This window comes from Esox lucius, chromosome 22 (assembly GCF_011004845.1).
Source record: "Esox lucius isolate fEsoLuc1 chromosome 22, fEsoLuc1.pri, whole genome shotgun sequence".
NCBI lineage: Eukaryota > Metazoa > Chordata > Actinopteri > Esociformes > Esocidae > Esox > Esox lucius.
The window spans coordinates 18159754-18181935 of record NC_047590.1 but is presented as its reverse complement, the minus strand read 5'-3'; the positions used below and the strand labels follow the sequence as shown (position 1 = coordinate 18181935).

The following is a 22182-nucleotide window of genomic DNA, read 5'->3' as shown; positions in this document are numbered from 1 at the left end:
GTCATTATTAACGTCAAATGAGTCGATGGTGAATACTGTCATTATTAATGTAAACCGAGTCGATGATGAATACTGTCATTATTAACATCAACCGAGTCGATGGTGAATATTGTCATTATTAATGTCAACCGAGTCGATGGTGAATACTGTCATTATTAACGTCAACTGAGTCGATGGTGAATACTGTCATTATTAACGTCAACCGAGTCGATGGTGAATACTGTCATTATTAACGTCAACCGAGTCGATGGTGAATACTGTCATTATTAACGTCAACCGAGTCGATGGTGAATACTGTCATTATTAACGTCAACCGAGTCGATGGTGAATACTGTCATTATTAATGTCAACCGAGTCGATGGTGAATACTGTCATTATTAATGTCAACCGAGTCGATGGTGAATACTGTCATTATTAATGTCAACCGAGTCGATGGTGAATACTGTCATTATTAATGTCAACCGAGTCGATGGTGAATACTGTCATTATTAACGTCAACCGAGTCGATGGTGAATACTGTCATTATTAACGTCAACCGAGTCGATGGTGAATACTGTCATTATTAACGTCAACCGAGTCAATGGTGAATACTGTCATTATTAATGTAAACCGAGTCGATGGTGAATACTGTCATTATTAATGTCAACCGAGTCGATGGTGAATACTGTCATTATTAATGTCAACCGAGTCGATGGTGAACACTGTCATTATTAATGTCAACCGAGTCGATGGTGAATACTGTCATTATTAATGTCAACCGAGTCGATGGTGAATACTGTCATTATTAATGTCAACCGAGTCGATGGTGAATACTGTCATTATTAGCATAATTTATGCACCCCCCTCTTTTTCCCCCTTTTTCTAATGCATCATTTCACACTCAATCACACCATCTCACACAAAAAAGACACAAAATACAGACAAACAAACACAATTTTCTGTAAGTGGTGCGTCATCCCTTGCTTTTATATCCGGTAGATGTGAGGGCCCACGCTCTAGGAGAACCACAAAAACAACCGGCACGTGGGCTGGTGCACCGGTCCAGTGGGAACGTAACAATGTGTGCATTTGGGAATCCAGTGCATTTGTCTGACTGATACTCAACCACCTCCCCAGACCTGGAAAGCACCACGTTCTTAGTCTAGTCATTGTGCTATTTGTTCAGCACAGATCGAGTATCTGGGTTGTGTACACATGTACCTCGGGTATGTATATTGTGAATTGCGATCAGATGCACGACTGCCTGTCTTAGGTTGTCTCGATATCACAGTTGGGATCTTACCCGTCATTGGCTAACCAGCCCTTTTCACTGGTCATATAACGGGGAGGACTGGAGGATGTAATATATGTCGCAGGGGTACTTCTTGAGCATCCAGTAGCATCCAGGAGTTTTACACTTATCATGTGTTACAATAAAAATGGTGCACCACCCACTTGCCGCAGTTTATTGGAGAAGTCCCCCAGAGCATGATCCAAAAACTGCAACCGGACTACAAAAACCTGGTGTGCAACAAAAAAACATGTTGCCTGTTCAGACACACTTCATCTTCCTTCCAGGTTTATCTTCCCGAGATTACCAGCGGAATATCAATGGGATTGTTCCATACCTTTTTTTCACAAATACACACTTACATACATACTGTATAAATAAAATCTAAACTGACTTTATCTATTGTTTCCAGTAATTGATTTATAGTCACCAATGTATTGGCCATGTATAACATCTGTTTGATCAGGATGTATTATTTCTGGAATATATTTTTCTTTATTCAAAGTGTTATACATTTTGCATCACAGCACTGTGGAGTAAGAGGTCTCCAATTATCTTACTGAGTAGAATCCTTATAATTACCACCAGGGTGTTGTTTGAGCAGCAGTGATATTAGACCCTTTTGCTGAGTTGCAGATAATTTAGACACTTGATATAGTAGTTAGTAGTTAAAACAAGCTAATATCTAACTCCACTATCAGATTCTCTATCTCTGTTTTTAGTTTATTTTCCCTTGCCCGCTATTTTCTCTTATTTGTTGCAGAATATAGTATTGAGTGGCCTCTAAATGTGCATTTAAATGCATCCCATACCACATGAGGATCTGCTGAGTGAATATTGTCCTTACATTTAAAAAAAAAATTTATTATCTCATTCTGGTCACAAATAACATCCTTTAAAAGGCTTTGATTGAACTTCCAGTTGGGAATTCAGTCAGAGTGAAGTAGATGCCAATCAAAGCATATTCTATCAGCACTTTACATTTTTGGAACAGCTGAGAATTGAATGAGAAAATAATCCAGACGGCTGACGAGATAGCCTCCTCCAAGAAAAGCTAATAATTAGCCTATTAAAATAACATCAGATCGATCAGAAATTCATTGTAGACATTGTTAATGTTATAAATGACTTTTGTAGTGGTAAACAGCTACTTTTCAATGGAATATCTACATAGGCGTAGAGGCCCATTATCAGCAACCTTTTTTCCAATGGTACATTGTGTTTGCTAATCCAAGTTAAACATTTGAAAAGGCAAATTGATCATTAGAAAACCCTTTTGCGATTATGTCAGCACCACTGAATGCTGTTGTGCTGTTTAAAGAAGCAATAAAACTGGCCTTATTTAGACTAGTTCAGTATCTTCAGCATCAGCAATTGTGGGTTTGATTAAAGTGCCAATGAAGTCTATAGTTGTTCTGAGAAAAAAGGCAATTCCGTGTCCTCCACTGGCAGCTTTATTAAATAGTAACCACAAAAAAACAATGTCTCAATGTCATCAGAGAATTGCATGATCGATCATGTTAAGATCAGTTGATTAATTCGGCCATTTCAGAATATTCCACTTGGCCTTAAAAACTCCTGGGTTGCTTTCACAGTATCTTTTGGGTCATTGTCCTTCTGTAAAGAGAAGTGCAATCAACTTTGCTGAATTTGTCTGAATCTGAGCAGACAATATCCCTATACACTTCAGAATTAATCCGGCTGCTTCTGTCTTCTGTCACATCATCAGTAAACACTAGTGACCCAGTGCCATTGGAAGCCTTGCATGGCCACGCCATCACACTGCATCCACCGTGTTTTACAGATGATGTGGTATGCTTTGGATCATGAGCTGTTCCAAGCCTTCTCCATACTTTTTTCTTCCCATCATTCTAGTACAGGTTGATCTTAGTTTCATCTGTCCAAGGGATGCTGCTCCAGAACTGGACTGACTGTTTTAGATGTTTTTTGGCGAAGTCTAAACTGGCCTGTCTATTCTTGAGGCGTATGAATGGTTTGCACATTGTTGTGGAGCCTCTGTATTAGAAGTCTTCTCTTTATGGAAGACTTGGATGATGATATGCTTACCTCCTGGAGAGTGTTCTTCAATTGGCCTGATGTTGTGAAGGGGTTTTTCTTTACCATGGAAAGAATCCTACGATCCTCCACCACTGTTGTCTTCCGTGGACGTCCAGGCCATTTTGTGTTGCAGAGCTTACCAATGCATTGTTTTTTTCTCAGAATGAACTGTTGATTTGGCCAATCCTAATGTTCCTGCTATCTCTCTGATGGATTATATATATTTTTTTGCAGCCTAAGGATGGCCTGGTTCACTTGCATTGAGAGCTCCTTTGACCACATGTTGTGGGTTCACAGCAACAGCTTCCAAATACGAATTCCACACCTGGAATCAACTCCAGACTTTTTACCTGCTTAATTGATAAAGAAATAATGAAGGAATAGCCCACACCTGTCCATGAAACAGCTTTTGAGTAATTTGTCCAATTACTTTGTTCCCTTGAAAGAAAGGGGGCTACATATTAAAGAGCTGTAATTCCTAAACCCTTCCTACAATTTTGATATGAATACCCTCAAATTAGAGCTGAGAGACTGCACTTTAAGCCCATATTCATTTAATATTTTACTGTAACTTGAATATATTTTGGTATACAGTCAAAATATCAAACTTGTATCAGTGTCCAATTATTTCCAGACCTAACTGTATATAGGGTCACCAACAAAGATTACTAAAGGCTGATTATCATTCTCTATGATTCTCTATGATTCAAATATAATTTGCTGTTCTACAAATGTAAGGAGTATACAAACATTGTTTAAAGAAAGTTTAGATACTTCTCATATGGAAGTGTGACCTGTCAGATCCCCTGTCAGGTCATCCTGTTTCCTAGCATGGAGCAGGTGTTTCAATGCATTTTAATGCTAAATATTATGAGCCCGTTGAACGAAGGCCCCTAACTATATATTTTAGCAAGCCAATTAGGTTATTGAGAGTGAAGCTCTGCAATGATGACTACTGTTGATCCTGCTTTGTTCCCATTTTGCCAGGAGACACATTTTTATTACACTAATGTTCCCATGGTTTGTCATTTTCATAACAATAATAGGGTTGGGAAACCAAGAGCACTACATCAGTAATATGGCCCTGACTACCACTGATGTCTAGTGACACAGGCCCCCAACCATCAGTAATATGGCCCTGACTACCACTGATGTCTAGTGACACAGGCCCCCAACCATCAGTAATATGGCCCTGACTACCACTGATGTCTAGTGACACAGGCCCCCAACCATCAGTAATATGGCCCTGACTACCACTGATGTCTAGTGACACAGGCCCCCAACCATCAGTAATATGGCCCTGACTACCACTGATGTCTAGTGACACAGGCCCCCAACCATCAGTAATATGGCCCTGACTACCACTGATGTCTAGTGACACAGGCCCCCAACCATCAGTAATATGGCCCTGACTACCACTGATGTCTAGTGACACAGGCCCCCAACCATCAGTAATATGGCCCTGACTACCATTGATGTCTAGTGACACAGGCCCCCAACCATCAGTAATATGGCCCTGACTACCACTGATGTCTAGTGACACAGGCCCCCAACCATCAGTAATATGGCCCTGACTACCACTGATGTCTAGTGACACAGGCCACCAACCATCAGTAATATGGCCCTGACTACCACTGATGTCTAGCGACACAGGCCCCCAACCATCAGTAATATGGCCCTGACTACCACTGATGTCTAGTGACACAGGCCCCCAACCATCAGTAATATGGCCCTGACTACCACTGATGTCTAGTGACACAGGCCCCCAACCATCAGTAATATGGCCCTGACTACCACTGATGTCTAGTGACACAGGCCACCAACCATCAGTAATATGGCCCTGACTACCACTGATGTCTAGCGACACAGGCCCCCAACCATCAGTAATATGGCCCTGACTACCACTGATGTCTAGTGACACAGGCCACCAACCTCAGAGTAAAGACAAGAAGACTGATTAACCAATCGTACTGTCCATTCTGTAGGTATAATATAATTTCTTGTAAAAAAAGGTAGTATATACAGTGAGGGATTTTTTTGGGGATCCCCTGCTGATTTTGTACATTTGCCCACTGAACAAGAAATTATCAGTCTATAATTTTAATGGTAGGTTTATTTGAACAGTGAGAGACTGAATAACATCAAAAAAATCCAGAAAAACTAAAAGTTATACATTTATTTGAATTTTAATGAGTGAAATAAGTATTTGAACCCTCTGCAAAACATGACTTAGTACTTGGTGGCAAAAGCCTTGTTGGCAATCACAGATGTCAGATGTTTCTTGTTGTTGGCCACCAGGTTTACACACATCTCAGGAGGGATTTTGTCCCACTCCTCTTCTCCAAGTCCTTAAGGTTTCGAGGCTTGTGATTGGCTAGGCCACTCCAGGACCTTAATGTGCTTCTTCTTGAGCCACTCCTTTGTTGCCTTGGCCGTGTGTTTTGGATCATTATCATGCTGGAATACCCATTCACGACCCATGTTCAATGTCCTGGCTGAGGGAAGGAGGTTCTCACCCAAGATTTGACCTGCATGGCCCCGTCCATCGTCCCTTTGATGAGGTGAAGTTAACAGAAACACACCCCCAAAGCATAGTGTTTCCACCTCCATGTTTGATGGTGGGGGTGGTGTTCTTGGGCTCATGAGCAGCATTCCTCCTCCTCCGAACATGGCGAGTTGAGTTGATGACAAAGAGCTAGATTTTGGTCTCATCTGACCATAACACTTTCACCCAGTTCTCCTCCGAATCATTACGTTGTTCATTGGCAAAGTTCTGAAGGGCCTGTACATGTGCTTTCTTGAGCAGTGGGACCTTGCGGGCGCTGCAGGATTTCAGTCCTTCGTGGCGTAGTGTGTTACCAATTGTTTTCTAGGTGTCTATGGTCCCAGCTGCCTTGAGATCATTGACAAGATCCTCCCGTGTAGTTCTGGGCTGATTCCTCACCGTTCTCATGATCATTGCAACTGCACGAGATGAGATCTTTCATGGAGCCCCAGACCAAGGGAGATTGACAGTTCTTTTGTGTTTCTTCCATTTGCAAATAATCGTACCAACTGTTGTCACCTTCTCACCAAGCTCCTTGGCGATGGTCTTGTATCCCATTCCAGCCTTGTGTAGGTCTACAGCCTTGTCCCTTACATCCATGGACAGCTCTTTGGTCTTGGCCATGGTGGAGAGTTTGGAATCTGATTGATTGATTGTTTCTGTGGACAGGTGTCTTTTATACAGGTAACAAAATGGGATTAGGAGCACTCCCTTTAAGAGTGTGCTCCTAATCTCAGCTCGTAACCTGTAAAAAGACACCTGGGAGCCAGAAAACTTTATGATTGAGAGGGGATGAAATACTTTTTACTCATTAAAATGCAAATCAATTTATAACATTTTTGACATGCTTTTTTCTGGATTTTTGTTGTTGTTATTCTGTCTCTCACTGTTCAAATATACCTACCATCAAAATAAAAAATCAGAGGATCAAATAATGATTTCCCTCACTGAATGTATGTTTTCTGTTTTTCAATGTTTTTAAAATATCGGAAGACGAAGAACTTTCAAACCTCTTCAGCTGAGATGCATCTCTAAACAGGTGGCATTGTTTGTTGTTTTGTCTCCCTTCCATAACAGGCATCAAAACATTCCCACCACCATTTGTAAATATGTATTAGCAATCTGTGTCAGTTTTCTGGGAAAATGTCACTTGTATTGTAAGTAATATTGTAATATAAGAAATATTTCACAGATACCAGCTACTTTAATGGCAGGTGAATTATAGATCAAAGACGAAAAGCATTATTTTTTGTTATCCAGCTCAGACTTCTATAGAATGAGGCTGGTAAATTGACACAGATTCAAATGAAGGGCATACACAGTATCTCACAAAAGTGAGTACACCCCTCACATTTTTGCAATTAATTGATTATATATTTTCATGTGACAACAGTGAAGAAATTACACTTTGCTACAATGTAAAGTAGTGAGTGTACAGTTTGTATAACAGTGTAAATTTGCTGTCCCCTCAAAATAACACAACACGCAGCCAGTAATGTCTAAACCGCTGATAACAAATGTGATCACACCCCTAAGTGAAAAGAAATAATCAAATTTGCAAAAATGTGAGGGGTGTACTCACTTTTGTGAGATACTGTATCTGCATTTCTGCAACCACAGATTCTGTAGACAGACACACTATTGATATTAAGACCCCAGTAAATTCATAATTTTTATATCATGACATTTCTAACTCTGATATTCAAAAATGCATACATGAAAAAGTATGCCCTGTGAGTAGTTTGTCTGCAGCTTCACACTTCCTTGAAGTTGATAAATAGAAAAAAACATTTAGCACTGCAGAAACAACAACTATTTCGAGTCAATAAAAAAACTGAAGAATAAAAAAATATCTAAGTACTATTAAAGCATGAATCATAACTGCATTCTGTAAATCTCCTTCAGAGCATCGACTGAAAATGTGAGTAAATGGCTACGAAATGCAAGGAGCTCAGTGTGTAAGAAGTGTATTTTGAGCCTGGAATACAACATCCAGTCAATTCCAATCTCTGAATGATGCCTGGGAAAATACAGGCATGCAATGTCTAGCCTGGTAGCAGATCTGCTTGTGATCAAAGGAGTTTGCGATCAAAGGAGGCGGCAGGGTGGCACAAACAGGGAGCTGCCAAATGTTTGCCCGCCTTTCAAAACCCAACCCCTTCTCCAATTCATACACAGTGAAAACATTCTGGGGTTAATTGAAATTGACGAATTGAGAAAATGTCCACATGATTTGTTTCTTCTAATTTTACAAAATAAGTTAAGAATTTATCCAACACAACAACAACTAAACATGTGTAAGCAAATAACACAGCCAAAAGAAACATTTGACATTTTACTCTATTGTATAATTATGAAGCCTGGTTTGCCTCTTAGTGCCACAGTACAAACTGGAACTATTGAATTTATTAATATGTAATATTTTAGCCAATCAACAGCCAAGATACTTTAGCCAACGAATAGCCAAGATATTTTTGCCAACCAATAGCCTTCTGCCTCACTTTCTGAGGGGTGTAAGCCTGCTGAATGAAACCACCTGTATATTTAATGTTTTGTTTAAATGTTTGGAACTGTACTTCTGTGACATTAATTTTTTTTGTGTTGCCACACTGACATTATTTTTGTCATTCATAAAATCCCCTGTATGTCTACTAGTAGCTCTAAAGTTGGATACAACTGTGTTACCGTATCCGTGCATTTTTTATTTCCATGTAGAATTTCAAAATAAACAATGTGTGTACTTTGAATTTATGTGGCATAAGAAAATACAGTCCTTGACACTGCACAATCACCCTGAGCGTCCATTGACAATCATCCAGATTGATGCAGAGAATCAAAGATGGCAATAGGGAAGACATAGCCTACTGCATTCAGACATTGCATATGTTTATAAGTTCAATTTTACTACACGCTGATCATAGAAATACTATTTCTGTGCATCTTCTGTTTGAGGAAAAGGGATTGAGTTTAGAGAAAATTCTTCTTAATCTCATTAGCCCGGTTCCTGACGTTAAAACCTACACCGCATGTCGCCCCACCCTTTACAAAAAAATACACAGACAACCAAAGCTACCGTCAAAGCTACAGTCAAACAAAAACGTTTATTATAAACCCACAGTAAAAGGTTTGGGGAAAGGGGCTGAGCTGGACAAGAAATAAATAATAAATTCAAAAATCCCTAAACTGATCTTGCCCCCCTCAAGAAGTGCTTAGAACTCTACTGACTATACAAAGTACAGTGGGTGGTTTTCTCAGTTCTAACTAGTGTTTTTAGACAAGGTTTTCCTATGGGTCGCGTATGCCCAAGGGCGACATGCTGAAAATCCCTTTTTCCCCAGGTACAAACAAACAGAACCGGTTAAACAGGGACTAAACAGCAAACAAGTGACAAGACAACAGAAAACAAGACGCCACAATGATACATAATCACATGGAACAAGACAAAGTGAGATGTATGGGGAAAGTCTAAACTAGGCGGTGTATGAAAGAACAAAGGAATGAATGTAGTCTGTCTATCAAAAGGTCTGTGCAAGGTATATCCACACAGGACACCGGTTTCATTTAACCAGCACTGATCCTCAGACACACACAGGGGAAGCAGGAAAAGGAAAAAGCCTGATTGCTTGAGTCCTGTAGGTCATGTATATGTCCATATGCCTGATTTCCACCAAATGTGGATGCATTCTGCTGTACAATGTTTTTTCCGGATGTCTAGTCCGGAATGTTCCATATTTGATGTACATGTGCTTGCCAAAGGTGCAGATCAGGGGGCACCAGTGTTTCATTTGTAAACCGGAGGTCCAGGAACATTTAGGGCATGTGAGGGATTGTTCCGTTGGGCATAGAGGTACCGGAATGCTTAGCCCTGGTTCGAAAGGGGAGTGTGGGCCTGAGAATATCCGCTCCAACAGCTTGCATTAATGAAGCACATCGGTAGTGCAAATAGCGGGCAATACAAAGCTAAAACATTCACAATCTTCTCAGGTGGTGTCGAGGCTACAACACTGGACTGCAAGAACAGGCAACTTCATGAACTCTGATCAAAGTGCACACAGTGATGGAAAAAGACAAATGTTGCACGACAGATACCAGATCCGTGCAAAACATGCCCCGGAAGAAACAGACCCAAATCCGATTCTGTTCTGGCTGGATCCGGCTCAAATTAAACGTCTGGCACCACGGAGCAGAGAACTTTAGGTTACTCTGGGTTCCCTGCCCTGTTCTATCAATGTGTGCTGATGGCTACTGGGGAAGCTGTGCTAGTATATTATTACCCACTGTATTTTGTACATTCTAACAATTTAAGTAATTTTAGCAAGCAAGCAGGCAAGGTTATTTATATAGCACAATTCATAATTCATACATAGAAGCAATTCAATGTGCTTTACAATAGAAAAATGCAATAGAAAACAAAACAGTCAGATAATTGCAATTCTCTAACCCCTTTCCAGGGGGACTTTCTGCTCCCAGGATCTCAATCCTTGAACTGCAGCACTAGGAAGAACCCGTCAGTCCCTTTATGAGTTCATCTCTGCATTGATGTCTTACCCAGCCGTCTCCAGGGGAACATTTATGCCATGTCTGTACATGCATTTAATATTCATCTTCAATGAATTACAGTTACTATAACTGTTTACTGAACCACCCCGGTATCTCAATCCTCACGCTCCAGTGCTTGGATAAACTCGTCAGTCCTTTTGTGAGATAATACCCTACATCGATGTCTAAACAGCACAAGAACTTGCGTTATCCGTCATCAGGAAATTGTTACATTTACACAGAGGTTATTCCTCTTGGAGCACGATTGGTAAAACATAGCAAAATAGAAATAGAATAACAATGAAATAATAAAACATTGAATCAAAGAAAGAGAGAAATATAGAAATATACCATAACAATAAATCAATGGTTTTCATCAAATACAAAAACAGAAATATTCCATAAGGAAGCTATAAAAGCTGTAAGGCTAAACAGTGTGGTTAAGTTTAAGCACTCAGTCATAGGCACGTGAAAAGAGAAATGTTTTTAAACTGGATTTAAAAATGTATACGTTTGGGGCATGTCGAAGATCTAGTTTATTCCAGTTGTGTGCTGGAATAAATGTTTAGTTTGGATTCTGGGCTCAACTAGCTGACCTGAGTTCATGGATCTAAGAGCCCTGCTCAGTTTATACTCTTAAAACATATCAGAAATGTATTTGGGGCCTAGACCATTCAGTAATTTATAGGCTACAAGCACCACTTTAAAATCTATTCTGTAACTGACTGGAAGCCAGTGCAAAGATTTAAGAACCGGAGTGATGTGCTCTGTTCTCGCTATTCAAATATTCATGCAAGTAGACCGCTGATTGGCCAGTTCACCGTCCTCTAGATACTGCATGGTATTTAATATTTAAGTTTTGTTTGAAATTCACATTTGGGGTGTATATAATTCAGTTGATGCTAGGGTCAACAATATTATTCGGGTACGAGTAAACAGTATTGACTTTTAAAAGTCAGTTTGCCTACCAGCAGGGTTGTGTGTAGAGATGTTTTGATGACACTCAACTTTGACATCATACAGTAGATACATCTGCTCCTGTGCTGTGAGGCCGACCTCTGGGTGGACCTACAAAGTAGATTGTAAAAGTTATTCAGAAAGTTAGATCAGTTTAACATTTTCCTTACAAATGGTTAAGGGGAGTCTTCACCCCAGAACTAATTTTGATCTAAAATACACTTTTCAAAAAAATTAAGGGAACACGTAATCATCACAGTATAACTTCAAGTAAATTAAACTTCAGGGATCTCAATCTGTCCATTTAGGAAGCACAAGCGATTGTGAATCAATGTCACCTGTTTTGGTGCAAATGAAAGTGACAACAGGTGCACTGGACAGACAACAGCAAGAAAACCCCCTAAAAGGGAATGGTTTTCCAGGTGGTGGCCATAGACAATTGCTCTCTCCTGATCCTTCCTGACTGATTCTTCTCTAGTTTTTCATTTTGCTAATGTCCTTGTCACTACTGTTAGCATTAGGTTGAACCTGTAGCCCATTCCAAGTTGCACAGACAGACAATAAACTCAAGTTACTGAGTTGGTAGAAAAAAAAAAAGAAGATCAGAATTGGGTTCTTTTATAGAAATAAAGCAATCTTGTCATCTCAACATAGAAATGAAATTATTCAGGCCACTTATATGTCAGTGTTAGATTATGGTGATATAATATACATGCATGCCGCAGCTTTAATAGCCTGCCTCTTTACATTTTATTACTGTGGTACGATTTTATACACACTGTTCTATATTCTGCTGTTGGTTCGGATTCCTTGCACTCCTGAATGGCAAGACACTTTTTATTGTATGTTTATCAAGCCGTCCTGCAGAAACATCCTAATTATCTTACCTCCAAAATTATACTGAAAAACAGATCTTATCAAACAAAATGTCATGGTGCGGTGAGCAGCAGCGCCACCGTGCCATAGTTCCTCAGTTCCCATACCTCACAAACACATCCCGGACTGTCACATGTTTCCAATCTTCCACACCAGGTCCCAATTTCTATCATTTGTATGTGTATATATGTTTCCCCTCTGCTCCCCACATTGTGGATCATTGTTGCTGTCGCTGTCATTGTTGCTGTCTGTTAGTATACCGGTGAGTGTTGTTAATGTACTGTTGAATGTTGATTGTTAAGACGCGTTGTCGCGCACTTTATTTTCATTCAGTCAGTAGTTAGTTTCGTTTTCCGTTCGTGTTTGGTTTGTTTGTTGTTTTAATAAAAACCCACGAACGAGAGTACTGCCTGCGCCTGGTTCCTCCAACACTACACCACGACGAGTCGTTACACAAAATCGCATGATTGGATAGTTCTCAAGGTGCCTCGGGCCAAGTTTTAGGTAAAACATAATTCTCCTTCTGTGGCCCTAAAACTTGGAATGATTGGCAGGATGACCTTAGGTTGAAGAATACTGTGTCCATAACAGATTTTAAAAAGTGTCTGACTAAACATTTTACGGTAAATTGTACTTGCTTTTTTAAATTGTGTTTTAAGGCAGTCCAGCTCCTCCAGGATGGCACATCCATAAGTGCCGTCGCAAGAAGGTTTGCTGTGTCTCCCAGTACAGTCTCAAGAGCATGGAAGAGATACCAGGATATGGGCTGTTACACGAGGAGAGCTGGCCAGGGCTGTAGAAAGGCATCAACCCAGCAGCAGGACCAATATCTGCTCCTTTGTACGTGGAGGAACAGGAAGAGCACTGCCAGAGCCCTACAAAAAGACCTCCATGGGACTACTGGTGTGCATGTTTCTGACCAAACTGTCAGAAACCGACTTCATGAGGGTGGCAGCCCAGCACTTTGCAGCTCGATTGGCATTCGCCAGAGACCACCTGAATTGGCAGATCTGCCATTGGCACCCCATTGTCGTCACAGATGACAGCTCGTTCACACTGAGCACATGTGACAGACGGGAAAGAGTCAGGAGTTGCGTGGTGAATGTTATGCTGCCTGCAACATCATCCAGCATGACTGATTTGGCGGTGGGTCAGGGATGGTCTGGGGAGGCATATCCTTGGAGAGTTGCACAGACCCTAACGTGCTGTTAGGGTACGCAGACCTTACACTGGTGCAGTGGCCCTGGATTCCTCCTAGTGCAGAACAATGCCTGGCCTCATGTGGCTAGAGTGTGCAGGCAGTTCCTGGATGAAGGAGGTATTGATGCCATTGACTGGCCCTCACATTCCCCAGACCTGTTGGAAACCTCTGGGACCTTGTGTATCGGTGCATCCGCCGCTGCCAAGTAGGGCCACAGGCTGTCCAGGAGCTCACTGATGCCCTGATCCAGGTCTGAGAGGAGATCCCCCAGGACACCATCCGCCGTCTCATCAGGAGCATGCCCACACGTTGTCGGGGTGTGCACGTGAGGGCCATACACACTACTGATTCACATTATAAGTTGCCATGATGAAATTCACGCTAGTTGTTACAGCCTGTGATTTCAATTGTTTACTTTGATTTTCACCCAAACCCGGTGTCCACCTGAACCCGGTGGTGGACACCGGAAGTAAGGGATGCCGTCAAGCTGAAGAAGGAGTCCTATCAGGCCTGGTTGGCTTGTGGGACTCCTGAGGCAGCTGACGGGTACCGGCTTGTGGTTGTGGAGGCAAAAACTCGTGCCTGGGATGAGTTCGGTGAGGCCATGGAGAAGGACTATCAGCTGGCCTCGAAAAGATTCTGGCAAACCGTCCGGCGCCTCAGGAGAGGGAAACAGTGCCCTACCAACGCTGTTTACAGTAGAGGTGGGCAGCTGTTGACCTTAACTGAGGATGTCATAGGGCGGTGGAAGGAGTACTTCGAGGATCTCCTCAATCCCGCCGTCATGTCTTCCATTGAGGAAGCAGAGGATGAGGGCTCAGAGGTGGACTCGTCCATCACCCGGGCTGAAGTCACAGAGGTAGTCAAGAAACTCCTCGGTGGCAAGGCACCGGGGGTGGATGAGATCCGCCCTGTGTACCTCAAGTCTCTGGATGTTGTGGGGCTGTCTTGGTTGACACGCCTGTGCAGCATCGCGTGGCTGTCGGGGACAGTGCCTCTGGGATGGCAGACCAGGGTGGTGGTCCCTCTTCTTAAGGGTGGGTGTGTTCCAACTACAGGGGGATCACACTTCTCAGCCTCTCCGGGAAAGTCTATGCCAGGGTACTGGAGAGGAGAATACGGCCGATAGTAGAACCTCGGATTGTGGTTTTCGTCCGGGCCGTGGAACACTGGACCAGCTATATACCATCTACGGGGTGCTGGAGTGTTCATGGGAGTTTGCCCAACCAGTCCACATGTGTTTTGTGGATTTGGAGAAGGCATTTGACTGTGTCCCTCGCGGCATCCTGTGGAGGGTGCTTCGGGAATATGGGGTCCTGGGTCCTTTGCTAAGGGCTGTCAGGTCCCTGTACGACCGAAGCAGGAGCTTGGTCCGCATTGCCGGCAGTAAGTCAGACTTGTTCCCTGTGCATGTTGGACTCCGGCAGGGCTGCCATTTGTCGCCGGTTTTGTTAGTAATTTTTATGGACAGTATTTCTAGGCGCAGCCAGGGGCCGGAGGGTGTCAGGTTTGGGGACCACACTTTGCGGATTATGTTGTCGTGTTGGCCCCTTCAAACCAGGACCTTCAGCATGCACTGGGACGGTTTGCAACCGAGTGTGAAGCGGTGGGGATGAGAATCAGTACCTCCAAATCCGAGGCCATGGTCCTCAGTCGGAAAAGGGTGGCTTGCCCACTTCAGGTTGGTGGAGAGTGCCTGCCTCAAGTGGAGGAGTTTAAGTATCTAGGGGTCTTGTTCACGAGTGAGGGAAGGATGGAACGGGAGATTGACAGACGGATCGGTGCAGCTTCTGCAGTAATGCGGTCAATGTATCAGTCTGTCGTGATGAAGAAAGAGCTGAGCCACAAGGCGAAGCTCTCGATTTACCGTTGTATCTACGTTCCTACTCTCACCTATGGTCATGAGCTTTGGGTCATGACCGAAAGGACAAGATCCCGGATACAGGCGGCCGAAATTAGCTTTCTCCGCAGGGTGGCTAGGCAATCCCTTAGAGATAGGGTGAGAAGCTCTGTCACCTGGTAGGAGCTCAGAGTAGAGCCGCTGCTCCTCCACATCGAGAGGGGTCAGCTGAGGTGGCTTGGGCATCTGTTTCGGATGCCTCCGGAACGCCTTCCTGTCCCACCGGGAGGAGACCCTGGGGAAGACCTAGGACACGCTGGAGGGACTATGTCTCCCGGCTGGCCTGGGAACGCCTTGGTGTCCCCCCGGAAGAGCTGGAGGAAGTGTCTGGGGAGAGGGAAGTCTGGGCATCTCTGCTTAGACTGCTGCCCCCGCAACCCGGCCCCGGATGAAGCGGAAGAAGATGTATATATGATGTATGTATGTATGTATACTTTGATTTTCGTGAGTCTGAGTTTGAATCCAGCCCTCCACCACTTGGTGAATTTGCTTTCCATTGACTGTTGTTATGTCCTTTTGTTCTCAACGAATTACACAATGTATAGTAAAGATGGTGCTGCGGTGAAAAGCAGGAACCAGGCGCAGGCAGAGTGGCAGTCAATGTTGTGATTTAATGGAAAATAACACTGAGCACTAACACACACTGAATCGTAAATAAGGACTTAAACATAACGAAAACGGAACAATCACCACTGACACGAAACATGTGGAGACAAGGAACAATGACCGGCAAATGAAGGGAGCAGAGGAGCAAGACACCAAACTGTCTAATGTCGTTACATATCCCAGGGGCATTTACATTGGCAAGTTATATATTGTTAACCCATTGAAATAAACCTCACTTTTTAGACACAGTATTGAACAGGTGTTGCCAGGATCGACAACATTATTTATTTATTTGCTCACTTGCAGATAAATCTAACACAACTAACGCTGCAAAATCCTGTCTGGCATTGACGACCTGGATCATGAACATGCATTTGTCACGGTTAGGTGAGCAGCAGCGCCACCGTTCCGTGCACCTTCAGTTCCCATATCACATCATGTTTCCAATCTTTCACACCAGGTCCCAATTGACATAATTTGTATGTGTTTAAATGTTTCCCCTCTGCTCCCCACATTGTGGATCATTGTTGTTGCTGTTATTGTCAGTTTGTCTCGAGGTGAGTGTTACATGTATGTGCTGTTTGAAGATTTCTTGTTAAGACGTGTTGTCGCGCACTTTTGTTTCATTCAGTCGTTAGTAGAGTTTTTCCGTTCGTGTTCGGTTTGTTTGTTTGTTTATTAAACCCACGAACGCGATATATGCCAGCGCCTGGTTCCTTGCCAACACTACACCGCAAGAACATCATTACAGCATTTTTGTTTTAGTATTTCTATTGCCACATACTAGGATACATACATAATAGTCATTTTGCCTGAACCTTTTTCATACAAACTTGCTAAATAGTTAGAATTCAACACAACTGTTAATGCTCTAAAATCCTGTTTGAATGCCCACATACAAGCATATGTGAGTGAAGAGTCACTGGATTAGCCAATCACCACTTGGATGGATTGACATATCCCTTGTGACTATGAAATACAGCATTAAATGATGAAGTATGCCATTAAATTATAAAAAACATAATGAAATGATGTTTATTATTATTATTATTATACACTCACCTAAAGGATTATTAAGAACACCATATTAATACCCCTTTCGCCTTCAGAACTGCGTTAATTCTACGTGGCATTGATTCAACAAGGTGCTGAAAGCATTCTGTAGAAATGTTGGCCCATATTGATAGGATAGCATCTTGCAGTTGATGGAGATTTGTGGGATGCACATCCAGGGCACGAAGCTCCCGTTCCACCACATCTCAAAGATGCTCTATTGGGTTGAGATCTGGTGACTGTGGGGGCCATTTCAGTACAGTGAACTCATTGTCATGTTCAAGTCCAATTTGAAATGATTCGAGCTTTGTGACATGGTGCATTATCCTGCTGGAAGTAGCCATCAGAGGATGGGTACATGGTGGTCATAAAGGGATGGACATGGTCAGAAACAATGCTCAGGTAGGCCGTGGCATTTAAACAATGCCCAATTGGCACTAAGGGGCCTAAAGTGTGTCAAGAAAACATCCCCCACACCATTACACCACCACCACCAGCCTGCACAGTGGTAACAAGGCATGATGGATCCATGTTCTCATTCTGTTTACGCAAAATTCGGACTCTACCATCTGAATTTCTCAACAGAAATCGAGCTCATCAGACCAGGCAACATTCTTCCAATCTTCAACTGTCCAATTTTGGTGAGCTCGTGCAAATTGTAGCCTCTCTTTCCTATTTGTAGTGGAGATGAGTGGTACCCGGGTGGGGTCTTCTGCTGTTGTAGCCCATCCGCCTCAAGGTTGTGCGTGTTGTGGCTTCACAAATGCTTTGCTGCATACCTCGGTTGTAACGAGTGGTTACTTCAGTCAAACTTGCTCTTCTATCAGCTTGAATCAGTCGGCCCATTCTCCTCTGACCTCTAGCATCAAAAGGCATTTTCGCCCACAGGACTGCCGCATACTGGATGTTTTTCCCTTTTCACACCATTCTTTGTAAACCCTAGAAATGGTTGGGCGTGAAAATCCCAGTAACTGAGCAGATTGTGAAATACTCAGACCGGCCCGTCTGGCACCAACAACCATGCCACGCTCAAAATTGTTTAAATCACCTTTCTTTCCCATTCTGACATTCAGTTTGGAGTTCAGGAGATTGTCTTGACCAGGACCACACTCCTAAATGCATTGAAGCAACTGCCATGTGATTGGTTGATTAAATAATTGCATTAATGAGAAATTGAACAGGTTTTCCTAATAATCCTTTAGGTGAGTGTATGATTCAAAATGATATTATGAAAAAGGCCATGATTTTATTAAAAACATTGGGAAATGCACATTTTTATGAAATCTTTTTTATGACGCAACTTTTAAAAATAATGGTATATAATTTTATAATAATAAATTGTAACTTAAAATAATATGTATTATTAATAAATTATGTACATATTTAATTATTTAATATTGACTCCTTTGGTCCTCCATAGCATCATGGTAACTTGTGGACCCAGTGGGAACATGGCCTGATGGGAGAGCAGGGCAGAGAATAATTGAATTCACATGTTGTCAATTAACTGCTGTCATCTCAACACCAGATTAAATGAGTAGGACTAATCTTTTGCTAAGGGTAGCCATTGACTGCTTCATCTTTGCCAGCGTAATGTAAAGGACTAGCCAGAGCAGTCATTGATTGCTGTAATCATCCTGATTATCTTTGTTAATTTTCACATTGTCCAGGATTTGAAGATTTGTTTCTCCTTTTTGCATCACCTGTTTCATTAATATTTAGTCTTTGGTTTAGAGAACACCTCATGTTCAAAACAGTTTTAAAATTCCCCCATCTCACTGGTCTCTTTATTTTAGCTGTTGTGCTTTATTTATTGTTTTTGTATCAACCCATTACAAGAGCTTGAGAAAATAATAGATTCTGAGAAAATAATCTAGTTTTTTGGGGTCATTGTCTAGTTGTATGATGAAGCGTTGTATGAGTTCGGAATTATTCTCCACACTTTCCTATAACCATCACTCTGGTAACGGTAGCATCTATAAAATGTATAGCTATTGGCCGTTTTAACAGATTATTAGCCAGTAATAGGCTTACTAGTATCTACTAACTTACTACTTGGAATAGTCATGAGAATTGAGCAAATGCTAGCAAGACAGAAGATTAACTTTTTCCTGCCAAAGCTATTTCATTTCAAGGTACAACAACATTCATTTTTCATTCATTCGTGAATGACACTGATATAATAACTATCAATATAGGTGAAAAGACGAGAGAATCGTGGAAACCCCTACTCTTTTACTGCCCAAGGAGTTTTGATCTAGCCTATATTACCCCAAAAAGCATACACGGATGCATACTCCGGAATTCAACCAGCAATTATCACAATATAGCCATAAACAGTTTTATTTTAGGCTTACTGTTACATAGCTACTGAAGGTTGTATCCAGCGTAGTGTTTGTCTATCCAGAACAAATCCTAATGCATAATGTGATTTGACACTGTAGGGAGGCCCAACAGGCAAGAAATCAATCCACCCACATTGCCAAGCAACAACCAAAGGGACACCCACCAACCGCAACCACCCTGATGTAATGTAATGTCAAAAGATGTAAAGTCATCTAAATACATCTGGGGCCGTATTCACAAAACATTTTATCTTACTACTAGAAGGACTCCGAAACAGCACTAAAAGTTCCTAGCTAAGAGTTTCGTCTTAAAACAGGTGTTTTTCAACCCTGCTCCTGGGCGCCCTCCTGCCCTGCATGTTTTAGGTCTCTCCCTACTCTGTCACAGCTGATTCAAAGGATCACCTCATTATCAGGTCAGATATGTTAGGGCAGGGAAAATTCTAATACATGCAGGGCAGGGGGGTATCCATGAGCAGGGTAGAGAAACACTGTCTTAGAAACTATTCACAAAGCTACTAAGACTACATTTTACTAAGGAATGGGGAGGAATCTTAAGGAATGGGGAGAAATTGCGGGGTTGACCCCGTTGCTATGGATGATGTCTTGTTCCACAAACAAGCTTAGGGTAATATGCCCCACACCCCTAAGATCAATGTCAATTTACTAAAAAAAGAAAAGTTCTGTGATTTTTTTGCATGTTGAAAGCTATGCTTTGGGTAATGGATTAGAAAGTAAAATAAATGGCTAACGTTGACTGATTAACTAGTATTTAATAAAATGTATTTTTAGGAAAGGATATTTTTTTCCAGCTGCTTGGGAAAGTTGCCACCTGATTAAACATGAAACCAAGAATGACATACTGACTAGTCAAAATATGTTCAGCTAATTGTCAGCCTCTAACATGTCTGGAAGCTCGTAAAGAAAAGCGCATTCATCTTTTGATGGTGCAGTAATTACTGCAATAATGGGTCCCATCTAGAGCACCAACTACACCGGGTGGTCCAGCTATGGCAATGTAGTCGTTTTTTTTGTAGTTGGCAAATGAGGAAACCAAAAGATCTTTCGAAAAATATGGGCTCTGCTGAGGGCATTTACTGTTTGATGTAGGCCTAATGTTCAAATGACAGATGATTGAGATCAGGACTGCATAGCTGCATTTTCCCTGTGGCCAAGTAGCGTAGAGTCACAACCGTGATCTCTGGGGTTCGTGTTGTTTCTGTTTGTTGGTGAAGTGACTGCATAAATGACTAGCTCTGCTATGATCATAATACCCTCGTGATTAAGCCCATACCTTTTTAAAAGCTTGGTGTCATTAAGTGTTTCTAAAACGTTGACCTGATTACGAGGCGCATTGCCGGCAGCAGCCTTTAGGATTGTTTGCGATTTGGTCTTAGTGATTTAGGAGTCCTCTTGACTACTCCAAACTAGAGAGACAATTTGGAACAATCCCAATGTCCCCACTAAACCCCAAGCCCTGAACCCTCACAGACTTAACTGACGTCACCTGGTAAGCAGGGTTGGGTAAGTTACTTTTTAAATGTAATCTGTTACAGTTACAAGTTACCTGTCCACATTTGTAATCAGTAATGTAACTTTTTGATTGCTCAAACTCAGTAACATAATCTGATTAGATTGAATTACTTTCCTATTGAGAGGCATTGGAAAACAAATAGGAATAGCCTATAACCAACTGAACTCCTTTTGCGGGATCATAGCTGGTCGGAATTCACATTTTACCTTATGGATTGTGAAGGCTACAGTGCCTTTCGAAATGGGTTTCTAAACCATTGCGTGAACGTAACCTGCGATTATTATAGCCACCAGTGACGGATTTTTGAAAAGGGCGATTTTTAGTGAAGAACCGAAGGGTTAAAATTAAGAGACCACTTCAAACTGAACACTTCTGTTCCTCACTTAAAACCTTCATTTTCTACTTTATTGGAAAGGAAAGAACAAGGTGCAGTGGTCTCTTAATTTTTTCCTGGGCTGTATATGTGAATGTTAAGAAGCACTTAGTTTTATCAGTGTATACTGTATAGTGTAATGTGTGAGTATGTTGGTCAGGGGCCCCTAGTGGCTGAGGGCTCTATGTGACACATATGTCATTGATACTGGGAGCGGGCCTTGCCCACACACAGCCACACAAACACACACACACAGACAGAAACTTTGTGCTCATCCATCCACCTCATTTGAATTCATTCAAGGAGAAAGTGAATGTTGTCTACCAGTCAAGTCAACATTTCATGCAAACACTGAATGATGAGTGTATTTACAAGTGGGAATGACTGAATAAAATAGAGTCCCTAGTAGGAGTGTAAAATAAACATTGCACAGTGTTCAAATAGGGATGCCTTTTGCATTAATATATTTTACATTTAAAGTATACCTACCTCGGCTATTTACTCCACATTTTAAATAGCCTACATACACAGTAATTGACTTAAATTACTTAGTTGATTGCATATGTCATACACCCACTTGGTGGAGGAACCTACAGTACGGTCAGCTGTTACAGCTGTGAATTATTTGGATATTCTGTTAAATACAACTCTGTGGCAACTTTATCCATTATTTTTATCAATTATTCTCAAACTCAATAAATATTACTGTGAGTCACTGATGGGCAGAAATATTTAAAGAGTATCTAGAATTTTTCAGGTTCATTTAAGTTGGTGCTGAGACTGGACCACTTAGAAACGCTCAACCCCAATGGAAAGCCGTTCTGGTGTGTCTTTTGTCTTACAGTGTGTTTAATTTTTTAGCTGAAAGATACAACTCTTTTCCATTGTTTGTTTTTCAGAGGATTGAGATCAGTTTCCCTCTTAA

The 22182-nt window shown here is 41.8% G+C and overlaps 1 protein-coding gene across 1 annotated transcript in view; it reads right to left on the bottom strand.

The window, feature by feature from the left end:
* LOC105019683 (parathyroid hormone 2 receptor-like) overlaps positions 1-22182 on the bottom strand; it is a 50602-nt gene that overhangs the window by 27316 nt on the left and 1104 nt on the right. Inside the window, exon 2 of the mRNA XM_034289799.1 lies at positions 11381-11480. Coding sequence (XP_034145690.1) covers positions 11381-11480 — 100 coding nt within the window. The remainder of the gene's footprint in view (positions 1-11380; positions 11481-22182) is intronic.